Below are 19,105 nucleotides of genomic sequence, written 5' to 3' on the forward strand. Positions count from 1 at the left end.
AAACTCCCTCCAATAAGAAGCGTACACGTTATCACTATACATATCTACATTCCAAGGACATATAAGGCCCATCATGTTCAAGCCCAAATTGAGTGTATTTTTAGCCCAAGACCATTGTTATTTGTCTTCCAACCTCCATCAAGGCCGAATCAAGAGGTCATCAGCCCAACTTGTTAATATTTAACATCCGATCCGTTACTCAAACCCAGCCGAATCAAAGTATGTTCAACCCAGTTATTCAAGAATGCACAAGTCCTACCAGTTGAAGGATTTACCGTAGAAGGAAAATTCTGAGATAGGAAGTTCTGTACAAGGCAAGTTGTATGTATGGAAAATTAGACAATGGAAAAAACTCTATTAGTAAAGAATGTTTATATAGAAAGAATTGGAGGACAAGCAACGCGAGTCCTACCATAATTTTACAATCTTTTGTATATAAATAGAGGCTTAGACCTCCAATAAAGGGATCAAGCAATTCTACGCTTCGACATATATTGTTCTTGTTTATTTTTACTATTGATTGAGTGAGTTGTTTTATTTTTTTTAATCATTATTGGTTGAGCGAAATTCTGCACTTGTGGTCAAAGCCATTAAAATACTGGTAAGATAATTTTTTTTCTTTAATTTATTAGTGCTTGGTAATTAGTAATAAGATAATCTAGGTAAAGTATGATATTAATAATATATTAGTAGAAGTAAATGATGGAGTATAATATTTGTTGAGTGTGAATAAAGACTTAGTTTGAGTTGACTAAGAGAGATGTTAATTAATTTTATGGAGCGACAAGCAATTAATAGTGTTTGTATTTGTATTAATATATATATATATATATATATATATATATATATATATATATTAATATATATACTTTTTTCGTCCCACAAAAAATGTTATGTTTGGGGAAAGTCACGGTTCCCCAAACATGACATTTTTTTATGGGACGAAGGGAATATATATATAACATGATATTTTTTGTGAGTCAGTTCCCCAAACATGATATTTTTTGTGGGGCAGAGGGAACATATATATATAACATGATATTTTTTTGTGAGTCACAATTCTCCAAACATGATATTTTTTTGTGGGACGGAGAGAGTATATATATATATATAGCAATTAATAGGATCGGACGGTGCAACTAGGATGTCTAATCAATATCAAGGGACTATGGAATCTGATTATTTGAATGATAAGACATTTGACCAAATTTAGGGTTGTTCAACAACCCTAAATTTGGTCAAATGTCTTATCATTCAAATAATCAGATTCCATAGTCCCTTGATATTGATTAGACATCCTAGTTGCACCGTCCGATCCTATTAATTGCTATATATATATATATTTCCTCCGTCCCACAAAAAAATATGTATATCACGGTGGTTCAGTAGATTATTTCTGATAAGAAAGTTGCCCTCTGATACTGTAAGTGGGCATTAAGACCAGACAGACTAATCAACACGCTAGATTTTCTATTAATCACCCATTTAATTAAAATATGGACAATAACATTACACCTCTTAAGAGTATTTTTTTTTTTTTTTTTGTAAATCAAGAGAGGAGAGATTTAAACATAGACACATATATCTGAAAAGTAAGACGACCTATCAATTATGTCTTTAAATAATATTCAAAAAAAATTGTAGATCTATTCAATTTAATCATGCCCTTCTGAAATGCTGAATTGGTTGAATTTATTTATTTATTTTGTTTATGCCATATATATATAATGAATAATTAATCGTCATTCAGTTCAACCACAAGCAATTAAGCATATGTGCATGTGATTACCCACCTTAGTAGTCTCTTTGTAATTAAATAATAATAAATGTCTATACGTAATGATGCCTTGGGATGAGAGGTTAAATTCTAAGTTTCTAACGTAGATGTTAGATTCTAGGATGTTAAAAGTGAATTGAATAAAAGGACAGCATTAATGGAATAAAAGGACAACATTAAAAATATATATATATATAGGAAGAAGAATACTAAACAACAATGTTGCATTTCCTGACAGGAGAATATTAGGAATGGCCCATGGAGATTTTTATGAAGGGGTCGTTTCACACTTTTGAATACTTTGCTGACTCTTTTTTAACAGGATTCACACTTCTAAATATTTTTAACACAAAAATATCCGATAATCTTACAAATTGTATTAACACCTTCTAGAGTGTTCAATTTTTTTTTTTTTAAAAAAAAATTGACATTATACACATATAATCATAAGTTAAACATTAAATGATATTTGTTTATTTAAAATAAAAATATTATTATAACAAATGAGTGGAATAACAATATATGTAATATAAAAATTATTATAATATAATATCATTATTCAATACATATATATAAATAAATATTCATATTTATATATAATCGTGTTTAAGCCGTACTCATATCTTATTTTTTAAAAATTTGGTATGTCCTAAGTAGTGGTTCTTAGAAACGTTGAACATGTTAGAAAAAAAAAATATACAAAAACTTTTGTAAATTCTTTATGAAAAATTAAGCACCTCTCACCTCTAACTTTTTTTTTTTGGCTCCTATTAAGTGATTAGGCTTATTCTTTTTGAACTTTTAATTTATTTATAAACATTTTATCTAATAAAATAAAATAGTATAATTTTCTTAAAAATGTCATTTGCCCGGGGACACAGTCGGTAGCAATAATATTGCTTCAACTTGATGTTTCAAGATCATAACTAAGCAACTTTTACTATATGCTACTAGTAACTTTATTTTTATTTTTATTTAGAAAGGAGGTTACTAGTAAGTGTATAAAATGTATATAAACTAAATTACTTCATCTATAACTTTTGATCTGTTATCTTTATCAAATATAAGAAAGTGAAATGTTTTACTTTCTTATATTTTATAACGAATCAAAACTTGTAAATCAAACAAATCACTTTAAGTAATCGATTTAAGAATCATTTTCTTACTTTAAATTAAAGAGCACTGGTAGGGGTACACACGGTCTAGTTTGGTTCGATTTTGAGGATTTTTGGAACCAAACCGCTCCCTAGGTTCCAAAAAATCTAAAACCGAATCAGACCATTTGAGCCATAGAACCAAACAAGTCCAAACCGTTTAAAAACGGTTCAGTTTGGTTTCATTGTTCTAGTTGAATTTTTTTTTTTTTTCCCCCTTGAATTGTATATACAACAACAATAACAATAAAAACATTCATATTCCTGAATCCAAGACTAAAATAGAAAGAGAAAAAGATAGAAAAAAAGTGGGTGAAATAGACCCAAAAGCTAAAACCCTAGAAATTAAAATAAGGTTGAATTTTGCTAAAATTGAAAAGAATGACAAATTCATAGTTGAAAACTAAGAAACTTGATTTGTTGTCATTGTTGATTGTGCTTGAGGCGCAAACACCTCGTAAGACTTAGAAATTTGTGAACGGAAAGTGCGAGAAAGGGAGAAATTGTGAGAAATGATGTCACTGATGGCAGTGATAAAAGATCGACAGGGATGACCGAACTTAGAAGGTTGCATGAGAGAGATTGATCAATAACTGGATCCCGCAAAGTAAGCAAAGAAAAAAATGAGATAGTGGAGGAATGGTGGCATGCACCCAAAAATCAAAACACTGGGAGAAGCAAAAACAAATAAATAAAAAAAATTAGATAGTGATGAATATGCCACATTTGATCATTGTGCCAAAATCCCTTACGAAGTTAAGAGTAATATATAAGTATAACTATATATATATAATACATACCATATATATACATACACACACACATTAGACCGCCCTATTTGGTTCAGTTCGGTTTGATTTTTCGGGTTGACAGATTTTTTACATCCCTAAGCACTGGTACAAACTTCAACGCTCCACTAATCGAGTGTCTCATAGGAACACAAAATATGCCAAAATCTATTATAAAAACGTATCTCCAATCTTTCCAAACAAGTGTCACCTTTTCCTTGGACCATTTGTTGACTTTTGGTTGGATGTCACCTTTTCCTTGGACCATTTGTTGACTTAGGAGCATGAGATGATGACAAGTGTATCAGTGGCCATTTCGTACTTGACCATCAATGGAAATTTTTAATACCCACCAAAATAGTTGTAATGGACCCCAACAGTCTTTTCCATTCGGGATTCCTTACTTTATCAAAGCGTCAGATTTCTAAATTCTCATAGGGCCCTCCCGGAATTCCTTCTAGAGCCTGGTGAATAATTTTTATGGATTCATTCATTTCACCGATTCGTACTAAATAACGAGCTAATAAATCCCCCTATTATTATTGGGAAATGGTGTAGCAAGACACCAGACGATAATAGAGTGTCTAGGCTTTTTGAAATTTCAACTAAAAATGATGAATTGAATATCTTTTTTTAAAGGAATATCAAAATTTAATCTTATTCAATGCATTTGATAAAAACTAATTATATGATCTTAGTCATTCACAACTCCATACGAAAATAAATATGTTAACTTTATTTAAATTTAATCTCATGGGATTGGCCTAGTTGAAAAAAGATTTAGGTCCCGGTGGCTCCTAAAGAATTAGGTTTCAAGATGTAAAAAATTTCTTGGAGGAGAGTGCTTTAGTACCAACTAGAAAAAAATAAAAATAAAAACACAAACTTTATTAAAATTTTTGGTTCAACATGTGATTGATCAAAATCGTGCAAACATTTCTTGTTTTTGAGGGGTAGATATTGGATACGCCGATTATCATGCATGAACTTGTTGTGTACTATTATTTTTTTTTTCTAGTATTATTTACTATTAATTCTTCCTTTTTTGTATTTTATACCAATGAAATTTTAATGTTGCTTCTCTTGAAATTATAAAAAAAAAACCCCACTTTTGCCCCCCCTCACACAAGTTATTGGGTTTGTCCCATACCACATCATTAATATTTTTGGTCAATGAAAATCAATATAACAATTAGTTGAGAGTAATTTTTTAAAATAGATTATATTACTTTTATAAAATAATATATTTTCATTGGTTATGTATACTAATACAGTTACATAGTGACGGACTTAGAAAATTTTCTGAGGGGGACGGCTTTTTAATTTGTGGCGGCAAACTTATATAGTGGGTCTAGTTTTGTAATTTTAATAAAGTTTTCTTCATAAATTTTTAAAAATTTAAAATATAAAATACAAAAAAAAAAAAAAAAAAAAAAAAATATTCAATGAAAGCAAATTGTAATTTTAGTAAGAGCATTTTCATAAATAGTCAAAAGTTTGAAGTATGAAATAATATATTTTCAATTAATTATGTGTATACAAATACATGGTATAGTCGACGCACTTGATATTTTCTCGTTTTTCGAGATGTTATTTAACAAAAGATATTATTACTACAAATAACTAATACATGTCCTTAATCGAAACTTTGTTTCTGCCTCGTAACTTAAACTAAAGATCGGCTAACAACTAATAAGTGTCTCATACACTTTAATACTATTATATTTGTTTCATTTTAGATGTCGTCATCGGGATTTGTGACTCACAAAAATTATAAGTCACAAATTCCAAAATCGACACTTAAAACGAGACAGAGGGAGTATAATACATCTTCTTATATAGCAAACCAATCTCACCTTAGATATATGTCGAATTGTAATTTTGACTCAAATCATGTAGTCAAATTATTTAAGGTGGAACAATAATGAAATTTTATAACCAGGGACAATAGTAGAATTTTCAAGGTATATATTTTAAAAAAAGATAAAATTAACAGGATTTAATACTAAAAAACTCAACGAGGGCAATTCAATTGCCCTTGCCCCACTAAAATATATATAGGTCCGCGGGTGGGGCTCCTTGAAGTCTCCTCGATAATCGTGATTCATTCCTCCGGTATTGACAGCTTCATTTGGAGGAGCTGCTGCCCACGCCAATAACCAATTCAGATTTTTTTTTTTTTTTTTTTTTTTTAAGATAATGCTTAACTATTTATTGGTGAGTAATTTCATCCTACTCAATCTTTGTGTGTTTTAATAATAATTTATCACATTAATTTTAATAATAAAATAATTTACATCCTTCTATATTTTTTTAGATCAATCATTAAATAAATGTGAGTTATTTTTTTTATTAAAGTTAATGTGATAAATTATTATTAAAATACACAGTGAGTAGCTTAACATTATTTTTTTTTTTATATATCACGTAATATTCATTGCAATGTGTGTCAGGTATCATCATTTCAAATAGACAGGGCCCAGCAAAAAAAAAAAAAAAAAAAAAAAAAAGAAAGAAGGTAAATCTAAACAATATAACCCATTTAAACATTAAAGCCCAAACTGGCCGAAGGCCCAAATTCTCCATCATGTTCGCAAGTTCGGAACTGCAAATCAATTGATCCACCAAACAAATTTCATGGTACTACAATTTATGTGTGTGTGTGTGTGTGCTTTTGTAATATATATTTATATATATTATTACCTTATATATGTATAAATATTCACTCTTTTATTTTTTTTCTTTGATTTTCTTATAACTAAAACACACATGAAATTTCTCAATATGCAGTCTATGCTAGCATGATTTTCTAAATAATTTACATCCCGGGAAGAAGACTTTGACTGAATAGTAAATACCTAATAAAACCTCAATACTCTCAAGTTTCAACAACAATAGAAAAATAAAATAAAATAAATTGAAGGAAGCCGGAAGAGAAAAATAAATCAATAGTAAGGGTGGTGGTGAAATCTTATCCAATACCAGTGGACACTCAATCTATTGATATAAACTTTCTTTTCTTAAAGGAGCGGTAAGGGGTTCGAATTCACTAATGGATAATTTGTAAAATATGTGTGTGAGAACTTACCTAACTGAAAAATTGAATCCAAATAACATAGTAGTTAAGACTAACCAAACTAGATTAAATCCTATTTGTCCTTGAAAGAAAGATATCAAATAAAATCAATCTCTTGAAATGAAAAAGAAGAAAAACAGGATAAATAGCTGAACTAACAGCTATGAACATTACAAATCTCTGTTAAGAACTCAGCGGTAAATAAACTACAAAAGCATCGAACTTGCATATATGATATGAAAAATTATAAATATAATTAGGTACATGTAAATTAAGTGGTTCAATTCTGCTTCCAATTCAACTGTATAAGCCTGTCAAATTAACTGGTTCAATTCTGCTTTTAACTGGTGAATGTCTTAGCTGAGCATTCTCTTCTTTTAACGGGTTCAATTCTGTTTCCAATTCAACTCAATTTGAATCTATAATGGGAGTTTTCAACGAAGAACCAAATTTAAAATTTTTTCCTTATCAGCTAAAATAAATTTACATCGTGTACTTCAAACGCTAATCAAAATTTGCTCATGTTATAAAAAATATTTCTTAAACCCATTTTGCCAAGTAGTTCCTTACATATGCATACCTTTTTGTTACAAAATATATATATATATATATATATATATATATATAGAATTTTGTTATAAATAAATTTTTAATAAATCTATTCGTAAAAAATACTTAATAATGAATTTTCTTAATTTTGTAATCAAAATTTTAAAGTATTATTAAAAACATAAAAAAAATATTTAATAATAGAACATACATTTCTATTGTGTACAAGTACTACTACTGTTTGCATTACTCTACAATTGTGTAAGTAGTCTTGTAAATATGCTAGATTTTTTATTTATTTGTTTTTTGAAATATTTTAAAACAAATTCTAGAGTTCTCCCAATCAGACTTTTGTGAAAATCCATATGGTTTTGTTTTGTGTAAATCCATATGGTTTTGCTTTTTGTCTATAGAACGTCTAAAAACCAATATAGGATTAATCTTATAACAATACCAGGTAGGATAGGGAACAATTCCTTAAAATGTTGTCAGCACCTCTTTGAATATTCCTAGAAAAGACAGTCTCACCCCCATGTAGCTCTTTCAATCTTTTAAAGCATGTGGTGTGAGGCTAAAATTTATCAATCTACATTTTAAAATAAAGATGAGAATTATTATTTATTCATGGGGTGCACAATTTTCACAATTTTTCTCTATTATTTGCTACGCCCGGGATGCTCTTAGACATGTCTACATGTTCGGTCACCCTGGATGCCTGAAAAAGTTGTCTTCGATAGATGAATGAAATCAGGAAAGAATTTTACTCGAAAGCTCTTCCGTATTTATTGGTGTAATTTAACACGTTAGAAAAGGGTGTGTTACTCTTTACATGTCATTCGTAACTTTTCTTCTCCCAGCACATGGTCACTGCGCTACGCTAATTGTTCAAAGCAGTGTTACTCTTTAGTATTGGAGAAGATTGGGTTTTCGTTTGGACTTTCGCTTGGGTCGTGATGAAGCTTAGCTTGTTGTTTTGGCTTGACTGTTCTTGTGGGCCTACCTTCTCCACAGGCCCACTTCCATGTATTTTCTGTTATTTTATATATAAATTATATGTTTTGCCTTTCAAAACCCAATTTCTAGAACCAGACTCTTATTAAAATCCACTTGTTGTGTCTATAAATAGAGGTGCCATGCCAATTTAAAAAATCACTTATAAATGAAAAGGGTAGATTAATCTTAAATGGTCATCCGTATCACTTATAATTCAAACGATATGATTAATTTTAAATGCCCATCACATCTCACAATTTTCGCATTGCTGGGAACATCTAAAAAAACTCCAACATCATCGCCTAATGTCAGCCACATCTCACAATCTTCACACTGCTCTCAGAATCTTCACACTGCTCGCAATACCTTAAAAACTCCAATAGCGTCGAATAAGATCGGTTACATCTAACTATTTCTGCACTTGCACCGCCTGAAATATCTTAGAAAAGATGATGATACTCCTTCACACGATAAGTCACAACTATCTAATTTAATATTGTTTGTCGGACTCTTGCGGACACGTCAATACTATCAATGAAGCAATTCTAACGTAGTCGTAAAAGGTTGTTGGGACCCATGCCGATACATTAACGGTTATGTTCAACGCCAATGGTTAACACATTAGAAAAGGAGTCTTATACGTACTGAAAAATAATAATTATATATATTAAATAGTATTGTGAAAAATTTTGGAAAAAAAAAAAAATCTTTCACAAAAATTGCAAAAAATATATACAAATTGACCTTAATATTTGTTAATGGTTAATTTTGTCAATTTTTTTTCTAGATATATAGCTCTCAAAATAGTCTTAAAAACTGAAATCAAATGTTTTTATTTTGTCAAAGTTTAAGTATTTATAAAATATCCTTAGTTGCAAATTTAAAAAATATGATATTTTACATGCCAGGTACTCTTGGGAAGAAGACTTTTGGCTGAATAGCAATTACCAAAAAAAAAAAAAACCTCAATACTCTCAAGTCTCAAGCAGAACAGAATAAAAATTGAAGGGAGCAAGAACAGAAAAATAAATCAATGGTAAGGGTGGTTGTGAAATCGAATCCCATACCAATCCACCATTAGCCCAATATTAATACCTATCCTTGTAGGACAACAATTTGTGAAATGTGTGTGAAAATCCAAATAACAGAATTAAGACTAATCAAACTAGATCAAATAAAATCAATCTCTTGAAATGAAGAAAAGAAGGAAAAAAAAAAAAAACAGATAAATAGCTGAACTAACATAAAACCTTTGTCAAACAGCTATGAACATTACAAATCTCTGGTAACTTGGTTCCATGCATTTCATTTTCTCTGGAAACCATTATTGTCCTGCACATGGTAGTTGCCGTCACAAAATTTAACAACTCCATGAATCTGAAATTTCAGTGGCTAAAAACCAGAGAGACTTCAATAAAGAGCTCAGCAGTAAATAAACTACAAAAGCATCAAACTCGCATTTATGATATGATAAAAACAAAAGGCAGGCCAAGCCCATAATTTATGTATAACACAAAAACTAACATTATTATCCTATAATTTTCTCTCTTTCTTTTTCCTTTCGAGGGAAGGGGTGGTCACTGTAATTAGTCATAAAAGAGACGTCTATCTCGATCACGAACGGTCCATTTATATGATTACCATCTATCTTCACTTCAAAACTGGCAACTCAGAGCCCTTCGCATCGCCTTCAATCTCTCCCTGGTATTTTGAGCACTGGTCTGAGTTCTCATTTTCACTTCCTCAAAATGCTGCAAGAAAAGTCGGTAAAGCATTAAGTTAAGAAACAAAGAAACTCGCGTCGCGTTGGAGCACTACACAACTATTTTTAAAGAAGATATAGGTAAATATTTTTTTATGAAATGTGCATTATAGACACGACTTAGCGTGGAACAGCGCTAGAAGATAGCACGACGTCTGCAAAATTGCAAATAAAGTTTACATGGCCATCAATATTCCAGTGAATTGATCACATGCACTATTTTGATGTCGCAGATCATGATATAGTTATTCTAAGCCAAGGTGTGGTTATTTCCATTTGATCAATATATTAACTTGTTTTCGCGCGCACACATGATTTACCTGTTGTTTTGCTTTCCTTTCAAGCTCAACCTGTTTAGAGTACAAGCGGACCTTGTCAATTACACTAATTCAAGCATATAAAAATGAATGAATTGAACACTGCAACAATCTAAGTATAAGTTCTCACCAGAGCATGTCTTAGCTGAGCATTCTCTTCTTTTAACTGGTTCAATTCTGCCTCCAATTCAACCGTATAAGCCTGTCAAATTAAATAGAATAAATAAATAAATCTACTCATCTGATCGCTATTGTGAGGTACTGATTAATGAATTCAACAACATGAGTCCAAGGTTGTATTTCCTCTAAGTTCAGTCCTAGGGATTGTAATGGACAACCATGATATTTTGAACTTGAGAGAGGATTTTACTGATCATGTTCGGGTACCTTTAATTTGGGATGATGTAAATTATGTACCTTTTTCTACATACTCTCAACACATAAAAAAGCTTTATCCTACTCGCTACTACTCTTTTTTTAAAAGTTGGTATGTTAATCATTTATAGCATCCTAACTTGTGCACTTAGTCTGATCTTAAATGCATTAACAATTATCTTTAAATTAGACTAAATACAGATTTGAGAGGTTGTACCTGTTTCCTGGCTCTGGACCTCGCAGCCGACTCTCTATTCTTGATCATCCTCCTTTGTCTCCTCTCAACCACCTTCTCCACCGGACCGTCTATAATCCGCTTCCGTCCCCCCCTAATTGCACCTATATCCATCCCGTACTGATTCACATTGTCAATTTGAATCGTAGCACACATTCCATCCGACGAAACCGGACTTGCAGGTGACCCCAACCCCTGCACCTGCCCATAGCCACCACCACCATTTCCCACTCTGCCACCATAACACACCGCTAGTGGCTGAGGTTGGTAGCCTACACTCCTCTTTCCATTCACAGCATACCCCGACAGCTCCCCAATACCTCCCTGAGACATTGCCGGGTACGAAGGCAAATTAACACCACCGCCGAGACTGATAAGTGGTGTGGACACAAAACCAGGACCCACTGTGGTGACATTATTAGTTTGGTACAACCCAAATGGCTGCTGAGGTAGCAGCGGCGTATTACACTGTTCCCTCACTACCCCCGCTTTAACCAAGAAATCCTCCAGTGTCATCTCTCCAAATGTGGTCTGCCTCTGGGCAGAATTGGGATCGTGAACACTGGTGATTTCTCCATGCTTCTGTTCTTGTTGACCCTTGTGGATCTCCGACCACACTTCCTCAACTGTTTTATTAGATAGAGGAGGAGGAATAGTAAAAGAGCCCTGTCTTGGCAAGCTTGGTTGCCTGTCAATGCCCTTCTCAGTCGAAATCTGATTGAGTGAGAACTGTGGATTATTGGTGTTTTCGTTGTTCGTATTAATGTTGCAAGTTTGAGCCTGAGCTTGAGTTTGATTCTCTTCAGCTGTCCAAATGCTGTTGAGAAACTCATCCATGTTCATGGAGCCAAAGTTCTTGCCATTCTCACAGATGGTGTTTTGGAACTCATCCAAAGTGAGAGAGTAGATGGATGCCTGTCGTCCCAATGAGGGGATTCCGTCGTCTTGGGGCTGTTGGTCTGATTGCAATGGAGATTCAACCTCGTCTTGGGATATAAACTCCGTCTCCATCTCTGCCATTTCAGCTTTTGATCGATGGAAATTCCCTTCAGATTGATTCAGATGTTAGAAATGGTGCTCAAATTAGTCTATATATGCAATAACACAAGCAAGAAGAGAGAATTTTCAGAGACTAAAAAGAATTGTCATCATAATTATTAGAAAAGATGGTCATTCTGGAATGGGCAAGAATTTCTGTCCATCTTAAAGTAAAAAGGAGAGTTGTAACAAAATGATTATATTAAGCTTAATATCCACGCTCAATCGATCACATAAGGTTTACTAAAACAAGTTGTCAATCACCTTATGACAACGAAAATAAAAACCATATTTCTAACATGAAAAATAATGAATTATATAAATAGGACTACGCCGCATAATGAAACAATACTATTAGTACCCAAACATTTCTAGGAGAGAGGGAGATGAATTGTGGTATCAGGTACGATGACCTTTAGCCACATGAAGAGGAATGAATGAGAATGATACCTACTGTTACCATATGGTAGCGCTCAAATTTATTCCGAACGAATATTGATCAGTACTATGGTTGCACATCAAAGGTAATTAAGAACAACCAAAATGCATTTAGCATATTCCATTCCCCATAAACAAGTGTGAGGAGAGGACTGCAATATCTTCACCCTTATGGCCGGTGTCTTTACAATTACACCAAAACGCCATAGTTTTGACCAACTCACCTATAGATGAATTTATTTGACAACAATACTGACTTACCTAACAATAACAGATATATAAGACTTGACTATTATAATTTTTTGTTTTTTTCCTTTCTACGTGAGACCAAAACTACCTGAGAAAGCACTAGAATGGAGTCCTTAATGTTACGCGTGCGCTTGAACGTGTTTAAGGCTGAACGTGAATTTTGAAAGGCCAAATCTTCTTGAAAAGGAGAAAAAAGAAAGAAAAAAAAAATTAAAGAATACCAAGGATCACCAAAAAAAATAAATAAATAAACAAACTTTTCACCAAAAAGGAGAATTAAAAATATACAACCATTATAAAGTTAAAAGAAAAAGAAAATTTAAATCCTCGAGTTTGACTATGCTTAAAGCACAAACAATACTGCAGTCACCATCGATCCTCCTACCAAACAATCCTAATTGGATATTGTAAAAAACTATTTCTCATGTTTAATTAAAATCACATGTGGAAATAATAAGCCGATAATTAGGGGCATAAAGGTCAAATGACATGAAGACCGATCTTTCATCTAAATTTCTAATCAAACATCATTTTCGGAAATGGAATAATTGGCAAGTGGGTTCGGACAGCGATAGAAACCTTCCTCTTTTGGTTCAAACCACAAACTGTATTACTATCAAATCAAGTTAAATGATAGAAAACCAAGTCAAGTTAGCCAAACAATGTCAAATCAGACCTCCCAGTTTCGAATTTCGTTGCAATTTCCAAAACCCACATAATATTTTTCAATTCTTTAATTAAACTTATTGTATGCTATCAAACCATATAGTAGTATATAACCAAATTCAGAAAATACAAAAATAAAAGATTTTACACACACATACATATATACATACATATATATATATATATATATATATATGTATGTATGTGGATACTTAATTAATTATACCTAGTGTATCAAAAACGGATCCAATTGAATCATTTGAATGCATAGAAATACAGATATATACCTATTTGAGTTGATTGCTTTAGCAAGCTGAGAAATCTTCAAAGCTTCCTAGAATAGTTGTGTAAGAACTCGGACAGCCATACCACAACCGCCATTAACGAACTTCAGAAGGTTTTAGCATAGCCCTTAGAGAGAGAGAGGTCAGTGATTTTACAATGGCCCCTATTACAGTGTGTGTTTTTAGTAGCAACAGAGACGGCCGACTTAAAGTGGGCATATTTATGTAGAGGTAGGTGGGTGGGGCCCAAAAGGACTGAAAATGTCAAATTTATGCTTAATATTAACACAAAATCCAAGCCTGCCCCATACGAGAAAGAAAGGGTTGTCTTTTAATGGGGATACCTCGACACGTATCCGCCATGTGGCTTCACCTCACTCGTCATGCATTCCTCTCTCTATCCCTATTCTTACGCGTGTCCGCCTGCTTCTTCTCTGGGAAATTTTTCTGTCTAACACACTCATACAGTCATACATACCCTTTTTGTAATTTCTAAAAGATTACTTAAATCTTCCCGTCCTTATATAATTACTGGAAATTTTTTTTTTTTTTTTTTTTTTGACGTTTTTCAATGTCTGAGTGATTGAGATGTTGACGATGTTTAGGAGCTAGGACATATTGGAGCTTTGCATTCTCCCATCTTTTAACCATTAATTCCGTAACTCTTGACATTCTTGCTACAAAATAAAAGAAAAAGTTCACATTATAAAAAAGTTATTCAAAATCTGATTGAAAGAATGAGATTAAAATTAAATTAAATTAAATTAAGATTTAAAATTAAATTTTCATCGGTTAAAATAAAATATTTTACTTTCGATCGAGTCCTTCAAATGCTAATCAAAATATGCTCACGTTATAAAAATATTATTTCTTAAACTCGTTTTGCTAATCTTGACCGGATTAAATAGTTAGCTATGCATACCTTTTTGTTAGAAAAAAAAAATAGAATTTTGATATAAATAAATTTTAAGAAAATCTAATAATAAATAAATACCTAATAATGAATTTTCTTCAATTGTAATCAAAATTCTAAAGTATCAAGAAAAACATTAAAATTTTATTTAATAACATAACATACATTTATATTCTGTACTATTATTGTTTACATTACTCCAACTGAGTAACTAGTCTTGTAAAATATATGTTAGATTTTTTTTATTTTTTTTTCAAAAAAAAAATATTCTAAAACCAAATTCTAGAGTTTTCCTAAACGCTTGTGAAAATTCATATAGGTGATGTTAAGGCTTTGTGTTTATAAATAGAGGTGGAGTTTGAATATTTGTCATTGCTTTATGTTTATAAAATCGTTTTACTTATAATTATTGAAATTATAAAATTAATCAAGACACTTCAAATTGCACCATCTCCCTAAAATATTATCCACATTTCTTTGAATAACTCAAACAAACAACAATAATTGTATTACAACATTTTTAACGTATACTTTACATGTCTGAGTTTGTACTCTAGTATTTTTTTGTACTACAATACTTCTTTGTTGTTACGCTACACAAGTCGAGATCTCAAAAAAGCACGACACTCAAAGATATTAAATAACACAGTCTGAAGTGTTCCATCTTTGTCGTTATGCTACACACGTCGTGATCTCAAAAGACACGACACTCACAAATATTAAATAACACAATCTCACATGCATGGAGCTCTTCCAAAGCCATAAAATGGTCAGATTTTCAATAACATTATCATTCTTTTTTAACCTCATTTATTCTCTTATTTACAATTTTACATAAAAATAATAAAATGTCAAATTTTTAATCTCATTTATTCTCTTATACTTTTACATGGAAGTAATGAGATGTCCATTATATTTTTAAATTAAGATAATGATAGCAGAGTATATAGGTTTAAATGCCATTTGTATTTTGTGAGTAATTGTATATATTTGGAGTTTACAAATTATATTAAAAAATTCCTACAATTTAGAAAAAATAGCTAAATAAATTTTAAATTAAATAATGTTTAAGAGTTTTAATAGAATTGTATGTGAAAATATTTGTGACAAATTATTTAGGTTTGGTTCCATTTGATTGACTTTCAACAATTACCCAAAAAAAAACAAAAAAAATCATCTATTTGTAACTCGTACAAACATATACCATATTATCATAAACTTGTGTCTATAAATACCACTTGTAGACAAAGGACCGTATTAGACATCCTTCTCTCTTCTAATCACTAACTCTGTACTTCTAACATTCTTGCTACAAAAGATAAAAAGAGTTCACATTAGAAAAATCATAGTATAAAATCATAAAAAATAAAATAAAATAAAATAAATTCTCTGTAGGTCAGTGTAAATCATATTCATTTTATTATGAAAGATTTAAGTCTAAATCTTAATGATATATATACGGTTAATATGGATAAATTTTGATATATTTATGAATTACTTAGATTTATATCCGTTTGACTCTAGGATGGGAGCATTTTTTTTTTTTTTTCAATAGGATGGGAGCTTTCAATGAAGAACCAAATGTGACCTGTTTTAAATTCAAATTTAAAAGTAATTTTTCATCAGTTAAAATAAAATATTTTGCTTTGGATCGAGCCCTTCAAATGCTAATCAAAATTTGCTCACGTTATAAAAAAAAATTATTTCTTAAACTCGTTTTGCATATCTTGACCGGGTTAAATAGTTAGCTATGCATACTTTTTTTTGTTAGAAAATATATATATATATATATAGAATTTTGATATAAATAAATACTTAATAATGAATTTTCTTCAATTGTTATCAAAATTTTAAAGTATCAAGAAAAACATTAAAAATTATTAAATAATTGAACATAAATTTATATTCTGTACTATTACTGTTTACATTACTCCAATTGTGTAGGTAGGCTTGTAAATATATGTTAGATTTTCTTTTAAAATAATAATAAAAAATTCTAAAATCAAATTCTAGAGTTTTTCCAAACTCTTGTGAAAATTCATAGAGTTCATGTTAAGGCTTAGTTTGAATATTTGTTTTCCCCTTCAATAAAACCACTTATAATTATTAAAAGTATAAAATTAATTTTATCACGGTACCAAGTAAAATAATTCAGATAGGATAATCTCCCTAAAATATTATCAACAACACTTCCAACATCGCTTGTATACTCTTCAAACGTCTCATAATACAGTACTTCCACGGTTTCACCGTAGTTTGTTGATACATTCCACACATTAACACCTCATAAAACACGACACTCAAAACGTTAAATAACACATCATGTCACACATGCGATACTCGAAACGTTAAATAACACATCACATCACACATACATGTAGCTTTTCTGGCATTGCTATAGTCGGGAGTTCTATTATTCTTTTTTAACCTTATTTATACTCTTATTTAAAATTTTACATGAAAGTGAAAAAATGTCTCTTTTTTAACCTCATCTATTCTCTTATTTACAATTTTATATGGAAGTATTAATATGTTAATTATATTTTAAAATTAAGTTAATAGTGAATATTTGATTTTGTTTTAAGTTGGATTTTCACAAAGCAGCAAAGTATGTAAGTTTAAATGCTATCTATATTTTGTTAGTAATTACACATATTCGGAGTTTACAAATTATATTAAGTGATCTCGTACAATTAAAAAAAAAAGAATTTATTAAAAAAATTAAATTAAATAATGTTTAAGAGTTTTAATAGTATGTGAACATATTTGTGACAAATTATTTAGGTTAGGTTCGATTTACTTTCAACATTTGAAAAAATAAATAAATAAACAAATCAAGTTTTATTCAACGAAATCGTCGAAATGTGACATAAAATATACTCCTAAACAAGGACCCAAATAAGCGGATCCGGTATTCTTACTGTGAAGATCTGACTCTGAAAGCACCATCCTCCTCCTTTTTCAAGGATGCCAACTTAAAGTTGCAAAACCCAAATTATTCAGCAGGATTTTGGGCTATAAACTAAAATAAAATTTGCTTTCCATCAAGTCTTTCAAAAGCTAATCAAAATTTGCTCACGTTACAAAAAATTATTTCTTCAACTCATTTTGCTCATCTTGACAAAAAAAATAGAATATCGATATAAATAGATTTTTAGAAAATCTAATTATAAATAAATATTTAATAATAAATTTTCTTAAATTTGTAAGCAAAATTTTGAAGTATCATGAAAAACATTACAAAATTGTTTCATAGAACATACATTTATATTTATATTCAGTACTGTTTACATTATTCTACAACTGTGCAAGTAGTGTGGTAAACATGTTTGATTTTTTATTTTTTTTTGAAATATTCTAAACCCAAATTCTAGAGTTCTCTCAACCAGACTCTTGTGAAAATCCATATGGTTCATATTAAGGCTTTGGGTCTATAAATAGAGGTGGGATTTGAAAATTTGTGATTGACTTGTACATATTTTTCTTTTATAAAGCCTTCCCATTTAAGTTAAAAATAAATAAATAAATAAATAAATAAAATTATGAGAGTATTGATAGAATATTCTTCCTAATTCACATCTTTTCAACATATTTACGTAATCCTGTCACCACATGTCATATGTTTAGAGCAACGACTATCAAAATACCAACCACATGAACCACAGAGCTGTTCGCTACATCGAGCGCTCTGCAGGGAAACTTTCATTTTAGGTTGTTAATCATTCATTTTGCATTAGCCTTACTCTTTGGAATGTTCAATTTAGGCTATATCAGCTGAATTCAGTTTCTTGACTTATGCAGTCCTTGAACATGCTTTAATTTTTCATTTGAAGGAGAATGACCCTTAACATTGTTTGCATTTTCTGGATGTGAAATTGTCAAACTGATTATTTGAATGGTTTTATTTTATTTTATTTTATTTTTAAACCAAGAGATTCACAATAATTTTTCTTGACACGTCCCACGAAGTATTCCGATATTATTATAAAAGTTTACTCAACTCTCCATGCGTCAAAATAATAGATAACACAATAAAAATTATCAAGATCTCTACTGATCATAATTTTTTTTTAATATCAATTATTTTCTTATTTAGAAGTTAATGAGATGAAAATTATGTTTTTAAATTAAGTTAATAGTCAATATTTGATTTTGCATTAACTTCGTTTTTACAAAGCATATTGAAATGTAGTATTCAAATCAATCTTAGAATCTCCTCTCTTTTTTTCGGTAAGGAAAAAAAAAAAATTTAAATTTAAAATTAAAATTTCACTAAATAAAATTTTAAAATTTCCAAATAAGCATACCCAGTATTCTCACAGTGAAAGAATCGACTAAGAGAGACTGAGAGCATCACCAACTCTTTTTATTTTCAAGGATGCCAACTCAAAGTTGCAAAACCCAAACTATGCATTCAGCAGGATTTCGTTTATCTATCAGTTGCTTTCGAATTAGTCCTTCAAAGGCTAATCAAAATTTGTTCACGTTTCA

The 19,105-nt window shown here is 30.6% G+C and overlaps 1 protein-coding gene across 2 annotated transcripts; it reads right to left on the reverse strand.

Moving 5' to 3' along the window:
* Positions 1–9,135: 9,135 nt before the first annotated feature.
* Positions 9,136–12,488, reverse strand: LOC132285114 (protein ABSCISIC ACID-INSENSITIVE 5). Of its 2 annotated transcripts, XM_059787284.1 has the most exons (5): positions 12,426–12,488; positions 11,009–12,072; positions 10,547–10,618; positions 10,420–10,449; positions 9,136–10,088 (listed from the first exon to the last, which is right to left on the reverse strand). In XM_059787284.1, exons 2-5 carry the CDS (start codon positions 12,044–12,046, stop codon positions 9,993–9,995), a joined length of 1,236 nt encoding a protein of 411 aa, XP_059643267.1. In that variant the 5' UTR covers positions 12,047–12,072; positions 12,426–12,488; the 3' UTR covers positions 9,136–9,992. The 2 variants fall into 2 exon arrangements, with proteins under 2 accessions (XP_059643267.1, XP_059643261.1); XM_059787278.1 differs by lacking the exon at positions 12,426–12,488 and having other exon boundaries at positions 11,009–12,387.
* Between the last annotated feature and the right edge of the window lie 6,617 nt (positions 12,489–19,105).

The sequence above is a fragment of the Cornus florida genome, unplaced genomic scaffold (assembly GCF_030987335.1).
Source record: "Cornus florida cultivar Cherokee Brave unplaced genomic scaffold, ASM3098733v1 CherokeeBrave_3.0.0_Hap2_Chr02, whole genome shotgun sequence".
Taxonomy (NCBI): Eukaryota; Viridiplantae; Streptophyta; class Magnoliopsida; order Cornales; family Cornaceae; genus Cornus; species Cornus florida.